General features: G+C 36.8%; 1 protein-coding gene across 6 annotated transcripts; it reads left to right on the top strand.

Annotated features, from left to right (window-relative positions):
- The first annotated feature begins 2,577 nt into the window (after window positions 1-2,577).
- Window positions 2,578-13,957, top strand: LOC104095575 (transcriptional activator DEMETER-like). 6 transcript variants are annotated; one of them, XM_070197857.1, is made up of 22 exons: window positions 2,579-2,775; window positions 3,006-3,164; window positions 4,438-5,265; window positions 5,382-6,818; window positions 6,899-7,273; window positions 7,345-7,435; window positions 7,513-8,728; window positions 8,867-8,946; window positions 9,043-9,127; window positions 9,224-9,315; window positions 9,395-9,463; window positions 9,588-9,624; window positions 9,725-9,807; window positions 10,153-10,644; window positions 10,933-10,969; window positions 11,043-11,100; window positions 11,197-11,282; window positions 11,367-11,432; window positions 11,540-11,654; window positions 11,755-11,793; window positions 12,323-12,460; window positions 13,274-13,957. In XM_070197857.1, the coding sequence occupies exons 2-21, from the start codon at window positions 3,020-3,022 to the stop codon at window positions 12,412-12,414; spliced, it is 5,523 nt and encodes a 1,840-aa protein (XP_070053958.1). In that variant the 5' UTR covers window positions 2,579-2,775; window positions 3,006-3,019; the 3' UTR covers window positions 12,415-12,460; window positions 13,274-13,957. The 6 variants fall into 6 exon arrangements, 4 of the variants coding, with proteins under 4 accessions (XP_070053958.1, XP_070053959.1, XP_018626072.1 ...); XM_070197858.1 differs by lacking the exon at window positions 13,274-13,957 and adding an exon at window positions 12,643-12,958; XM_018770556.3 differs by lacking the exon at window positions 13,274-13,957 and having other exon boundaries at window positions 11,206-11,282; window positions 12,323-12,666.
- The last annotated feature ends 200 nt before the right edge of the window (window positions 13,958-14,157 follow it).

Genomic DNA, 14,157 nt, shown 5'->3' with positions numbered 1-14,157 from the left:
TTCAATCAAGCAGTGGGTTCACAAGTTTTTCTGTAAGTACTTCAAACTTAACTTTATGTCTTGTTTGGTTTAACTACTTTACTAAATATTTTCTGTTTTGGCAGTCTGGTGGAGGTAAACTAATAGTGGTTTCTTATGGTGGTGAAAAGAGGTCTTCATCAGATATTCATGAATGTGCCTACAAGTCAACAAGTGAAGTAAAATGGAATGGTAGACCAGCCATTACTAGAAGACAACTTGAAAGAACTGCTGCATCCCATTCCAATCTAAGTCAAGCAAGTTCATCATCCCAGCCATCCAAGAACAACTATATGTAGTTGTGTATTGAATGTTGTTATTGTGATTGTTAAGTTATTTTGGAATTGTTGTTAGATTATTTTGGAACTACTGTTAAGTGGTGTATTCAATGTTGTTATTTTGTTAAGGCAGGCTGTTGTTATTTTGGTATGCTGTTAAGATATCAACCTATATTTTTGTTAAGGCGGGCTACTATTAGGTGACTGTAATGAATACCTTTACTTTATGATGATATGTGTTTTAAATTGAAAATTTTTGGGCAGATTCATCTCTTTAGTTTTACTACTTTAGTATTTCAGCATTTGAGTTGTATTTTAGGCAGCAATTTTAGCCACTATTTAACTGTGTACGCAGTGTATTATCTGCATTTTCAGCTCACATAGCAATAATCACAAACCAAACAACATTAACAGTTACAAAAAATTTCATTCATTTCTAACAAAGGGATACAAAATCTACCAAAAAGCTTCATTCATTTTCTTACATTATATAACAATCAACACAATCAACTTCAATACAATTACAATTAAAACCAGCACACACAATCTCCTCCAATTTCTTTGATTCCTATTTTCTTTTAATAATGCATCAAACACCCTCTTCTTCTTAAGCAGCCCCAAAATCACAATTTTCAAGTGTTTTGGAGTTGGGGGATCAAACCACACAAAGAAATTACATGCCGAGCGACTGTCCCTCTGAAAATCGAAGAGAAAAAATTATTAAGGAATATAAAATCGATTATAAAAGTATAATTGATATTTACCTCATAAAATGGACATTCGTAAAATCGACGACTAGGATTATCAATACTCCATGACTGTATCACCACAACTTCTTCACCACAATAACAAAATTTTCTCAGATTATGCATTTCTCCTAACCCTAAAATTGAACCCTAGAAATTGAACCCTAATGTCGAAAAACAGAAGGAAGAAGTAAAAGAAGATTGTAATATTGGCAACAGAAAAACACCTAAGAAGATGTCAAAAAGAAGAAATATTCTGCAACTTCGAGCTTTCAAGGAGGAAGATGGAGGTGAATACGGGTCCAATTTGAGAAGAAATGGGTTGAGGGCCCTTTTATTTGTTTAAAAATGGCCGTTGGGATTTGTTTATGGCCGTTGATTTAAGTCAGAAATTGTCTGCTTTTACTGTCCACGCGCTTCTACCGTTTTGTGTTACACACGCTTAGACCTGGTCACAAGAGGTGTGTACTAGATACACTTTAGAAAAGTTGCGTGCGTAATATTATTATCGTTCATAGAAAGTGTGTAAGGAGGATTTGAGCCATATGTCATGTGGCAACTTATGTAATTTGCCTTCCCATTTTGATGAATATGGTGATTAGCGCCTTCTTCTTTCTTCGGCCTTCACCCAAGATACTACATACTTCTTTGTCCTATGTTATTTGCTATAGTTATATGTATGTTATGAACTATATGCTCTCTCTCTCTCTGTTATCTTATAAAAGGAAAATACATTTTGTCTGTCTCTCTCTATTCAATTTGTGTACTTTGCAAATTATTTTTATGCCTTATGTTCAATGCCGTAGTTGAAAAGGACAATGGTCTTTACCATACAAATTGTCCTTTTCCAAATTCCAAGTAAAGAAATAATATTGATAAATGACTAATTGGGCCTTCAAATCCAACATGGACCTCATATACCAACATGCTTAAATAGCATACTCAATATGGGAGATAAGTAGAATAAATTGATACACTTTTTAATATTTAGGGTTTTTTTTGTTTTTTTTTTTGAATTCTAATAATTATTTGGAAAAACTCTCTGACTGAAATCTTTAAACGTATAAATGAAAAATCCGTGCATTTTTTGAATATAGAATAGAAAATCAAAATAATTTAATTCAAAAAGTCGGTCTTTTAAAAGAGGAAAAGAACTGTTGAGCCAAAATAATGCAGGTACAAAAATTTTGAACTACATATAATCATGTAAAGTATTTATTTAATCAACTTATTATGGAAAGATATGTTTCCTTATTATCGGAAAAGTAGTTTAGTTATGTAGAAATGGAAAATAATAATAAAGAAGAGAAAGTGGTCATGAAGGATAAATACATAGTATATTAAATTACATAATTGAAAATTAAAGTAAGAATTCATATTATATAATTATGTATGTATGAAAATACACGTTTTTAATTGGTTTAATGTAAATACGTGCATATAAATTTTTACAGTTATGAAGCAGTTGGTTAAGTCAACTTAATTTCAGGATTTACAGTTGTAATAATCACAATTAGTCATACGTTGTACTCTCATGGTAGAAGTCAAATTCTTTTAACCCTACCCCTCTTTACACTTTTTACTGGCCTATTCCTCCACTTATCTCATACACCACCACTTTTACATACAGTCCCTGTTTCTGCTGCGGGAATCAATTTTAGGAATTCTGTGTAATGCTTTTCTCTTCCTTCTAGTTTCTCTTATTGTCAGTTTTCCTGCTGGAATTTTCACAGGTAAGTTAGAAATTTTATAATTACAGTTTTCCTGTGAGTAAGAACAAATTTATGTTTGGGATGATCATCTCGCCCACAAAGCAAAATGATTAGTTGTAGAAACTTAAATTTTTTTTTTTTCGTGTGTGTTGACTTCGTTCTCTTATTCAATTACTAGTTTAATTTCCGTTACTGTTTTTAGGTTTCTAATCCTGATGATTTTTCTTGTGTTTTTCATGTAATTGAAACAGGAGAAGAAGTAGAGATGGAACTGGGCAATGCTGCGCAGGAACAGTTGCAGAAAGCAGTTTCATGGGCACCAATAACGCCCGACAAGTGCGTGTTAGCAACACCAGAATTTAACTCTAATAATGCTGGTTTCAACAAATTTTCGTCCATAAGTAGTTCAGGTAAGTTATATACACTGACACTGTTGATATTTTTATAGGATCAGTATAGCTTTACCTATTATAACAGTTAATTACCATTAAAGTGACCTCATTGTACAAATATTTTTTTACTGTCAGCGTGTAGCTTAATTTTAGTATCACAGTTTCAGTAGGTCGGATTTTTCAATGATTATTAAGAAATTGATCCTGTGTATTTTGTTTCTGCGTGATGGTTGCCTCAATAGATTATGGAACATTTTTTCCCCAAGTATATGCAAGCTCCTTTTCTGCAAATATCCAAGAGTTTTTGTATATCCTTCTCAATGTATAAGTAACACTTTATATAACTACGCTTTTTGTTCATTTCATGCAACTAACAATGATGTAATTTGTTGAGCAGTTTAGTAAACTTTCCATCCAATGTTGTTTTAAGTAACTGCGGCATCTATTATAGCAACATTTGAGAGTAAATCTTTTAGATTATCAATAGTTAATGGAACTTAGTGATCGTAGTTGAATGTATGACTGAAGCAGTTAATACAGCAGAAGCTAATCCCAAATAAGCCATGCAGTGAGAAAAGAAGGAAAACAGTAAGAATAAGGAAGAGAGAAAAGATAGGTTTTCACTCAAGTCATGCTTTACGATGCTCAGTCTAAACGAGAAGTAAAAGCCTAATGATGAACTATCTAGCAGAGTTTCTGTTAGACGGTACTGATATATTGTCTCTTCTCGTCTTTTCTGTCTTCTTGAGCTGAGTGTCTATCGGAAACAGCCTCTATGCCCCATCGGGGTAGGGGAAAGGTCTGTGTACACACTACCCTCCCCAGACCCCACCTGTGGGATTTTACTGGGTTGTTGTTGATGTTGCTACTGAAATTAACAAAACATGTAGGACTAAAATATAAGGATGGAAGAACCTCATGCTATCATTCGTTACAATAACCACCGGAAGATTAGTGTTAGAATGGTAGAATACATGACAACACTGCAAGCATTCATTACAATAACCACTGGAAGATTGGTATTAGAATGGTAGAATACACGATAATGCTGCACTTAGTGGCTCAATTTTGATTCCTTGATGCTTAATTAAATTCTTCTTAGTTTTCCTTTTTTTTCCTTGTATTATTGTTGGAATTATAATGAGCTACCTGTTTCTGATGTACTTAAATGTAATTGATGTAATTTTTCAAAAGAAAGGGCACCAACAAAATCACTGTCAACTAATCCATGTCCAAATTTCCAGTAAGTTCAAATGTTTTAAACGTTGAGCATCCAAATTTCTTTTTGCAGATAACAGCCTAAAAAAGGATGAGGAGGTTTCTGCTGTGATTGAAGGGAGGAGCAAAGTCCAAAGTGGAAAACTGGATTGTGATTCTAAATCAGCTTCCATGTCTCCTTCAACTCCTATTCAGAAGGGTTATCCCAGGAAGAAACAGGGTGGTATCTTTGACCTGAATGACAGACCAAGGAAGAAACCTAGATTGAAAAAACACAAACCAAAAATCTTTGATGAAAGCAAGCCCAAAAAGACTCCAAAGCCTAGGATAAAGCCTTCGACTCCAAAACCAGTTAACTTAAAGGCAAGTGCTAGGACAAAGAGTAAACTAAGAAAGGACTGCGACAAAGTCTCAGATGATTTATCAGGAGATAGTGATATGCAAGCACCTAACAGAAAGACTCCAGGAACTATTCCTGAATCTCTAGTCCTAAAGGTTTCAACTCCTCAGCCGGAAATGGAGCACAATATTAATGTAGATCTTGGGCATGATGTGAGGTCATGCAGACGAGCTCTAGATTTTAATTTGGAAATTGAGAATGATGTTATTTCCGAGAGAGCTGCAGAAGTGATCAAAGATCATGTAACACATAGTTGCAACAAATTCTTGACAAATAGACTGGACGGTGTTAACGAGCAAGCAGTTGAAACTGATATCAACTGTGCTGCAAATGTAGACAAGGAGTCACTGATTCCGAACTTGATTGTTCTGGCAAAAGATGAAAGCAGCCATGACACACGTGCTAGCCTGTTGAAAGCTAATTTACCTGACGGTTATGATATTAGCACCACTGGCTTAGAACATAATATAGAGGCAGAGTCAACTTCCCAGCCCAACCGAGGTAACCAAATTCCATTGTATGACTATTCTTTTGTTGTAAGTTTTTTACTTCTCAAAGAATTCTTGGAACTGATCTCACTTTTCGAAGAATTAACATTGGCACCATGTCTTTGGCAGAAAATGAAGCTAGTACCTGCCAAATTGACCAAAGAGCCTGCCAGCATCATATTCTGAACATTTATAAAAGGAGGACCAAAAGTAAAACAGGTATGATGTCCTTGCCAGGAAATGAAGCTGGTATCTACCAGAATGACCATGGAACAACGGACCAAATTGGTTGTCGGAATCGTTTTCTGAAAGTTTATGGAAGGAGGAGAAGAAGAAACATTGGTACCTTGTCTTTGGCAGGAAATGAAGCTGATATCTACCCGAATGACCATGAAGCCCCAGATCAAAGTGATTCTCAGCATCATTTTCCAAAAGTTTATAAAAGAAGGACAAGAGGTAACATTGGTACTATATCTTTTATAGGAGATGAAGCTGATCTCTACCAGAATGACCGAGGAGCTGCGGACCAGACTGGTTGGCATTTTCCAATAATATGCAAGAAAAGGAGGACTAAAAGGAGAAAAGCACTTGTGTTTTTCAATTTTTTGAATGCTCATCATGCAGACAAAGGCCAGAATGCACTGAATACTGATATGAGATGCAAAGTGTCTTCCAGTGCAAAGAGGAGGTATGGAAGACTTGGTGCAAAGAGAGCTACAAAAAAGCGTTTTAAAATTGCCAAGAGAGCTAAAAAGAGTTGTTTTATAATTGCCAAGAGAGCTACAAGGAGAAGTTCTAGAACTGCCAGTGGTACTAAAAAGATATGGTTTTCAACTGTGAACTTGGAGCAGAATGTAAACTTAAAATCACATTTTGTTGGAGAGGTTCTACCTACCGAATATCAAATTAGAGCTGCAATGGCTGATCCAGAATCTTTTGATTGTGTGTTTGGCTTGTCCCCTATAGTGAAGTCTCGGAGGAAGAGATCTATCCATCCTAAGAGGACCAAGTCTGCTTACGGGGAAGAAAACACAGATCTAGAACCTTTAAGTCTTGCCTTAACTTTGCCTCCACTAGTCATGTCCAAAAGGAAAAGATCTAAAAATAGTGAAAGATCAACTGTTATTCTAGATTCCCTCTGCCTTACATCAGAAATAAGTGCAATTAACAGGATTGAACCTTTTATAGATACATCAGCTTGCCCTGAAATTCAAGGATGCCCACAACATGAATATCTGTGGCCTAAAGCAGATAAATCAGCTCGCAATGAAATTCAGGAATGCCAACATGAAGATGTATGGCCTAGAACAGATAAATCAGCTTGCAATGAAATCCAAGAATGGCCACCGCATGAAGATCTGTGGCCTAGAACAGATAAATCAGCTTGCAATGAAATTCGAGAATGCCCACAACATGAAGAGCTGTGGCCTAGAACAGATAAATCAGCTTGCAATGAAATTCGAGAATACCCACAACATGAAGATCTGTGGCGTAGAACAGATAAATCAGCTTGCAATGAAATTCAAGAATGCCTACGGCATGAAAATCTGTGGCCTAGATCACAGAGTAATCTACTTCTGACCTGCATTTATCCTTTTCTCACTTATTGTAATAGTTGTAATGTATATATTGATACAATTTTGCAGGTTCAACGGACTTGGAATCCTTGGTTGCATCACTTATTCAGAGGTTAGAGAATATAAGAATCTGCGATCAGAGAACCTATAGAAAAAGAATAGCGATCAGTAAGAAACGAACCAGTAATAATGCTGGACAGCTTGTCTTGTGGAATCCTTTTGGTCCAATAACTGTTCACAAGGGAAAGTATAAGCCCTTGAGACCAAAACTGCCCAAGGTTGATATTGATACGGAGTCACTGCGAGTGTGGAAACTACTTATAGAAAATGAAGGTGAAATTGATGAAGACCTGGATAAAGAGAAGGAGATATGGTGGGAGGAGCAAAGAAAAATATTTCAAGGAAGGGCGGTGTCATTTATTGCCCGCATGCGTCTTGTCTTAGGTACATCTTAAACTTTTCTGTCTTACAAGTAGTTTGATGCTTTAACTTTCATGCTAAAGGGAAACTTCCAGGTGATAGGCGCTTTTCCCAATGGAAAGGGTCCGTGGTAGACTCTGTGGTTGGCGTTTACCTAACACAAAATGTATCAGATAATCTTTCAAGGTAAACTTCATTGTATTACATACCCATTTTTTCTCATTCCGTGGAGTGTAAATAATCTTATTGCACCCACTATGTAGCAATGCCTTCATGCTTCTTGCTTCAGCATTCCCACCGCAAAATAAGCAAGAAATGACTACCCCACAAGGACAAGCTTTTATGATAAGAGAGGGAATGCGAGATTTATTTGAAAGAGAAGTCTCTGCCAATCAGAATGATCCTGGGTTTGCTGGTTCTTCTCGAAGTGCAATGTCCATATGTAGGTCAAGCTTAGATGAATTATCTTTTGTAGATGATATACATACATCAGAATATTTGCCTACATCTTATAGCCACTTACCTCACGTGGGGGACTGCATAAATGAGAGATTGGATGGAACTCGAGAGGAAAAAAATAGAGCTGAGGATACTTGTGGAAGTCAGGTTACAGACACTTGTTGCAGCTCAGAAGTGATAATCTCCACTGAGAGTGGTGACTGCATAAATGAGAGATTGGATGGAACTCGAGAGGATACTTGTGGAAGTCAGGTTACAGTCACTTCTTGCAGCTCAGAAGTGATAATCTCCACTAAGTGTGGTGACTGTATAAATGAGAGATTGGATGGAACTCGAGAGGAAAAAATTAGAGCTGAGGATACTTGTGGAAGTCAGGTTACAGTCGCTTCATGCAGCTCAGAAGTGATAATCTCCGCTAACAGTGGTGACTGCATAAATGAGAGATTGGATGGAACTCGAGAGGAAAAAAATAGAGCTGAGGATACTTGTGGAAGTCAGGTTACAGCCACTTCTTGCAGTTCAGAAGTGATAATCTCTGCTAACAATGGTGTCTGCATTAATGAGAGATTGGATGGAACTCGAGAGGATGCTTGTGGAAGTCAGGTGACAGTCACTTCATGCAGCTCAGAAGTGATAATCTCCGCTAACAGTGGTGACCACATAAATGAGAGATCGGATGGAACTCGAGAGGAGAAAAATATAGCTGAGCATACTTGTGGAAGTCAGGTTACAGCCACTTCTTGCAGTTCAGAAGTGATAATCTCCGCTAAGAGTGGTGATTTAGGAAATGAAGCGGTCAATTTGCCCAAGACAATATCGAGAAAGAAAGATGAATTCCCAAAAAGAGAAATTGATTGGGATGAATTGAGGAAAACCTATTCTACTGGAAGATCCGGTGTTCTTACCGAAAGAAATAGGGATTCTGTCAATTGGGAAGCCGTTAGACATGCAGATGTTGAAAAGATTTTTGAGCCAATCAAAGGTCGAGGACAGGGTAATGTTCTTGCTGCAAAGATCAAGGTACACTGTAGTGGTTTCAGTTCTCTCATTTTATTTATAATCTATGTGTACCACACTTAGAGTAGCGCATAGTTGATTGATTGATCTGCTTACATTGGTGTTCTTTTAATCAATCGGTTGGTGATATGAGCTTTGCAGAATTTTCTTAATCGATTGGTTGAAGATCATGGAAGCATTGACCTTGAGTGGTTAAGAGATGTCCCACGAGATAAAGTGAAGTAAGAACGTAAATTATTTACTCAAAATTATGGTCATCGTGATATTTAAAGTTAAGATGTTGTCGAGCATTGTTTTATTACTCTGCTTCTGTTCAGAGAATACTTGTTGAGTATAGATGGGATTGGACCGAAGAGTGTGGATTGTGTTCGACTTTTGACACTTCGGAATCTTGCTTTTCCTGTAAGTTTTCAGCAGGGAGTTTTTGTCCACTTTTTTTGGCCTTAAGGAATCTCAACATTCTGGGTTTTTCTTATTTTCTCATTTTTTGCTCACAAGGTTGACATAAATGTTGCTCGAATAGCAGTACGTCTAGGATGGGTCCCTTTGCAACCACTACCTGATGGCATCCAGATGCATCTTCTGGAGAGGTTTTAATTGAATAAATTCTATTTAGTGTTGCTAAGGTTGAGCTAGTGTATATTAAGTGTTGATTTTCTTTCCAATTAGGTACCCCCTGGAGAGTGACATACAAAAGTACCTTTGGCCACGTCTTTGCAACCTTGATCTGCTAACACTGTAATGCATTTCCACTTTCTTTAGAGTTTTCGTGTTAATGGATTTGCTTGTTACCTTTAATTCTAAGTAACCGAAAATTTGTTCCTGAAAATCTTCTGCTCATTAAGTTTGGTACGTGTGGCAGATATGAACTGCATTATCATATGATCACATTTGGAAAGGTCAGATTTAGACTCAACCGTCAATGAGAGCAGAGTTTGATTAGCTATATTATTTCTTCACTGAGCACTAACAGCAGGAGTTTTCTTCAATATCACACAGGTTTTCTGTACGAAGAGAAGTCCAAACTGTAATGCCTGCCCAATGAGAGCCGACTGCAGACACTTTGCAAGTGCATTTGCAAGGTTCGCATCGGATTACTGCTCAACTATAAAATAAACAATTGTTTTTTTTTTTGATGCAATTGATATCTAGGCCTGTTTAGCATACGAAAATATCTGAAGTATTAACAATTCCCATAGGTAAAGATAATAGAAGGAGACAAGATAGGAAAAGAAAGAGAAGAAAATTTGGTAAAGAAGTATCACTAGTAGGTTACTTCCCTTTTGGTGTTGGTAGAAAAACCTATACACCTGAATAACCTCAGGTGCAAAAAAGTGATTTTCCAAACAATGAATACTTCATATTCCAAGAAACCTTGTCAAATTCATCCTCGTGCGTCAGAATATTTATAAATTTGCACTATGCAGTTCTAGGCTTCGCCTCCCAGGACCACAGCAGAAAGGAGTGGTCACCGTTAAGCAGCCTGTTAGAGTTGATGAAGTCCCAAACATGTGTCTGCCGTCACCAACTTTGTCCCTTTCTAGCAGAAGCTTCTTGGAGTCCAGGTTCCAGACTCAAGATTGTGAGCCTATCATAGAAATGCCATCATCTCCTGAGCAAAAACCTCTAGAATCACTGGAACGAGACATTGAAGACTTTCCTTATGAGGTGGAGCATGACCAGGAGATACCTACCATCCGACTCAACACTGAAGAGTTTCGAGAAAATGTCTTGAACTTTGTCAACAAGTCCAACACTAAAGAGTTTCAAGAAAGTGTGTTGAACATTGTTGATGAGATCAGTACATTGAATCGAGATGAAGAAGTGTCAAAAGCCTTGGTTCTTTTGAATCCAGTGTCTGCTTCACATCCTGCTCGTAAACTGAAGTATGAGAGTCGACTAAGGACTGAGCACTTAGTGTAAGTAATAATTCCATCTTTTTGCGTATAGCAAATATTTCAAGTTACAGAACCATATGCTTATAACATGAGCAAATAGTATGTTAAATTGAACACATGCAGTTGTTATTTGCTTAAGCTTTTGGCATACAGCATTTGGCTGATTATAACTATGACAGGGTTTGATGTTTTTGACATCAAAATTTTCATCAGGCAGCATATTTACTAAGTCTTGATACTTATATTTCTTATGTGAGAAAATATCTAGAAAAGTTTCATAAAAGCTAACAATTCCTCATTCGGTTGCAGGTATGAGCTTCCAGATTCACATCCTCTTTTGAGTGGGGTAATTTCTTATACATCTTAAGATGTCAGTTGTTTTTATGCAACTACATGGATTAATGTCTACTACTTTACAGTTTGAGGAACGGGAGCCTGATGACCCCTGCCCTTACCTTCTTGCCATCTGCCGAACAGGTAAAGAAGTATTGGTGGATGCTTACTATGAATGTCATCTCCTAATAATGCATCTCTCCTGACGTAGTTCAAACTAACTATTTTTTTAACTTTAAGAGGAACTAGAACGACGTGATGCAGAGATATGCTCAGGCAGTCCAAGTTCCTCCCAATATGATCAGATAGTTTATGGAACTATTTTGGTAAGTTCATCACGAACATTCCTTCATATTGTTTCCTAAGAGATTCTTCATTTGGATATGAGACATACTACCATGATTTTACAGATACCATGTCGGACGGCGAACAGGGGAAGTTTTCCACTTAATGGAACGTACTTTCAAGTTAATGAGGTAATCAGATTGTGTGATTGTTTCCCCATGAACTCCTCTTTGTTGCTGCATGGTCACTACTTCATTGTGTTACAGTCAACCTCACAAATAATTTTCTTGTACACCAGGTTTTTGCTGATCATGAGTCAAGCAAAAACCCAATTCCTGTTCCGAGGACATCAATATGGCATTTGAGACGAAGAACTTTATTGTGTGGAACTTCAGTTACGACCATTTTTAAAGGTAGAAAATATTCTGTTGCTTGTAATATTTCACTTGATCTGGTCATGTTTTATCAAGACTTGGCTTCATAAATACTGATATTACTCATAATTCAAACCAGGCATGTCAACAGAGGACATTCAGTATTGCTTTTGGAGAGGTATGGCACATCTCTTCTGTATATACAAAATTGAAAAAAGTGTTGCTATTGTGAGGTTCTATACCTTCATATCTCTTCTGAACTTGATATATTAAATAGAATTACTAAGAATGGTCAGAAGTCTAGTGAAAATTGAAAGGAAATCTTGGCTAAAATGGATTTCACAAAATATAAGTTTCTATTATAGTGGAAATCTTGGAAATACATAATGAAATGACTAGGATATCTTGCCTACGAACTAGGTGATAGAGAAATGTTGGAACAAAATACAGTATCATGTCTTTTGTATACAACGTAGGGGCCAAATATTATACTCCAATGACAGTGAAAAGGCATTTCCACAGGCATATTAGCCCTGTTCATCTTTTATGTTTGATTTGATGATGGTAAGTTTCGTAACAAGGCAAGTAATATCATGACCGTAATTCACAATCACCTTATGTTTAGATGAATAAAAATTACAAGAAACAGTACTTTCTTGCTGAAGGAAAAAATTGTCTTATGTTTCCGATCTTGTATCTTTTCGCAGGATATATGACTGTGAGAGGATATGACAGAGAGCAGAGGGCACCCAGACCCCTCCATGATCGGTTCCATTCAGGATCAAAAAGTAAAAGATAGTGAATTCTGATGATTTGCATTTAGAGGTGGCAAAATGATTTGATAGGTGATAAAAGCATAAACTATTTTTGAAAACCTGTACCCATTTATCATTCGTTTAACATAATTTTCTTGTGAGAATCATGATCGTCCTTTGATGGAAAAGGTCATCCTAGTCGCTCATATAGTTGCTAGAATTGTTTCATTCTTTTGCTATTTCTATTACTTGACAGGATTTTCTTGTTGTAGTTATTTCAATCATTGCTTTGATCATTTGGTTAGTCTATTTTCCTGATTAAGAGCTATTCTGCCAAGTTACAAGGACATAACTTATGCTAGATCCTGGGAGACCTTTATTCTCTGTGAAACAAAGGAAGATATCTATTCTCATTTGGGATGCACTCAAATGGTATATGACTTGAAAAATATCAAGGAAAAAGATGGTGTATGACTTGAGTGCCTTTATTTAGGAGGAGTCGAAGATATGTCAGTCAGCTCATTGTCATACAAAATGTTTGATGTATTCTGGACAGTATAAAGTTATGGTTGTTTATTCTTCTTTGTATGGTACTTGCTCTTTCCCTCTTTATTTTTTGAACAACCTCTTGCAGAAATGCAGGATAAGGCTGCGTACACTAGACCCTTGTGGTCCGGCCCTTCCCCGGACCCTGCGCATAGTGAGAGCTTAGTGCACCGGGCTGCCCTTTTTCTGATAGTCTTATGTTAGCTAAATTCATCCTTAAATTGCTTCATATAGTAGAGTCGTATGTTGATTGTTTGTTTAAGCAGGTCATAGGTGCCTAAAATTGAGGGATTGTAGATGCGTGCAGTTATGTCAAAGCTGATTGTTGATATATTGTATTTCTATTCTCTTACACAGCATAACTTTGGTTTGACGGTAAGTTGTTGGTTAACTATGCATGCTCCATGCCATGGTTCATAACGTCTTTAACAGGTAAACATATAACTTTTATATCACTCCTTATCATCCAAGTACAATTTAATATGTTCTATAATAGATTTCGTAGACTATGATTAACATTACCGACCTGAACGTAGAACTGCTATACCATTATCATGTGAAGTATACATGGATGTTTTCCATAGTAGTATCGGAAGTTCAGAGAATTCTTTCTGCTCCCACCATTGTCACCCACTGATTTCTGTATGGTTAGCATACTTATTGTTTTGTAATGTAGAGGGCCTCAGAAAACAACTGGAATTTCTTTAGTTCAATTTAACTTGTACTCTGAACACTTGAAGGATGCTATGCTCTTCAACTTGGCAACTGCTGAGAGGATTTCATTTAGAATGCATTTCCATCCATACCTTTACATAAGGTTTGCACATAATGTTTGGGTCTTGTAAGAAGAGCGACTTAGTTGAAACATGAGAGGATGCTTCAGTCAAGCACAATATCTATTGATGTTGAACTCCAACAGAAATGCTGTCTAAGAATTTCAAGTTCTAACTTCTATACTTGGAGCCCAGTTGTTCTAGAGCAAATTTTTAGTATAGGTCTTACAGGTTTTATAATCCATGTATGAATTAGTGTATGTTATTTATGTATGCCGGCTAAAAAATACAAATGGTGAAGCGGCTGGCTATTTATGTAAAGATCTCTTTAAAATTGGTGGCCCAATTCGATTGTGCGAAGGATAGGTCCATTGCCTGCCACGGTGGGCTTCTCACAGAAGTGGAGATCATGCGGTAAATGTTTGTCATAGTATATTGACAAAAGGATAGTACCTGAAGGAGTTAATG

Source organism: Nicotiana tomentosiformis, chromosome 3 (genome assembly GCF_000390325.3).
Source record: "Nicotiana tomentosiformis chromosome 3, ASM39032v3, whole genome shotgun sequence".
Classification (NCBI taxonomy): Eukaryota; Viridiplantae; Streptophyta; class Magnoliopsida; order Solanales; family Solanaceae; genus Nicotiana; species Nicotiana tomentosiformis.
The sequence above is the reverse complement of the archived record's forward strand: the minus strand, read 5'-3'. Positions and strand labels throughout refer to the sequence as shown.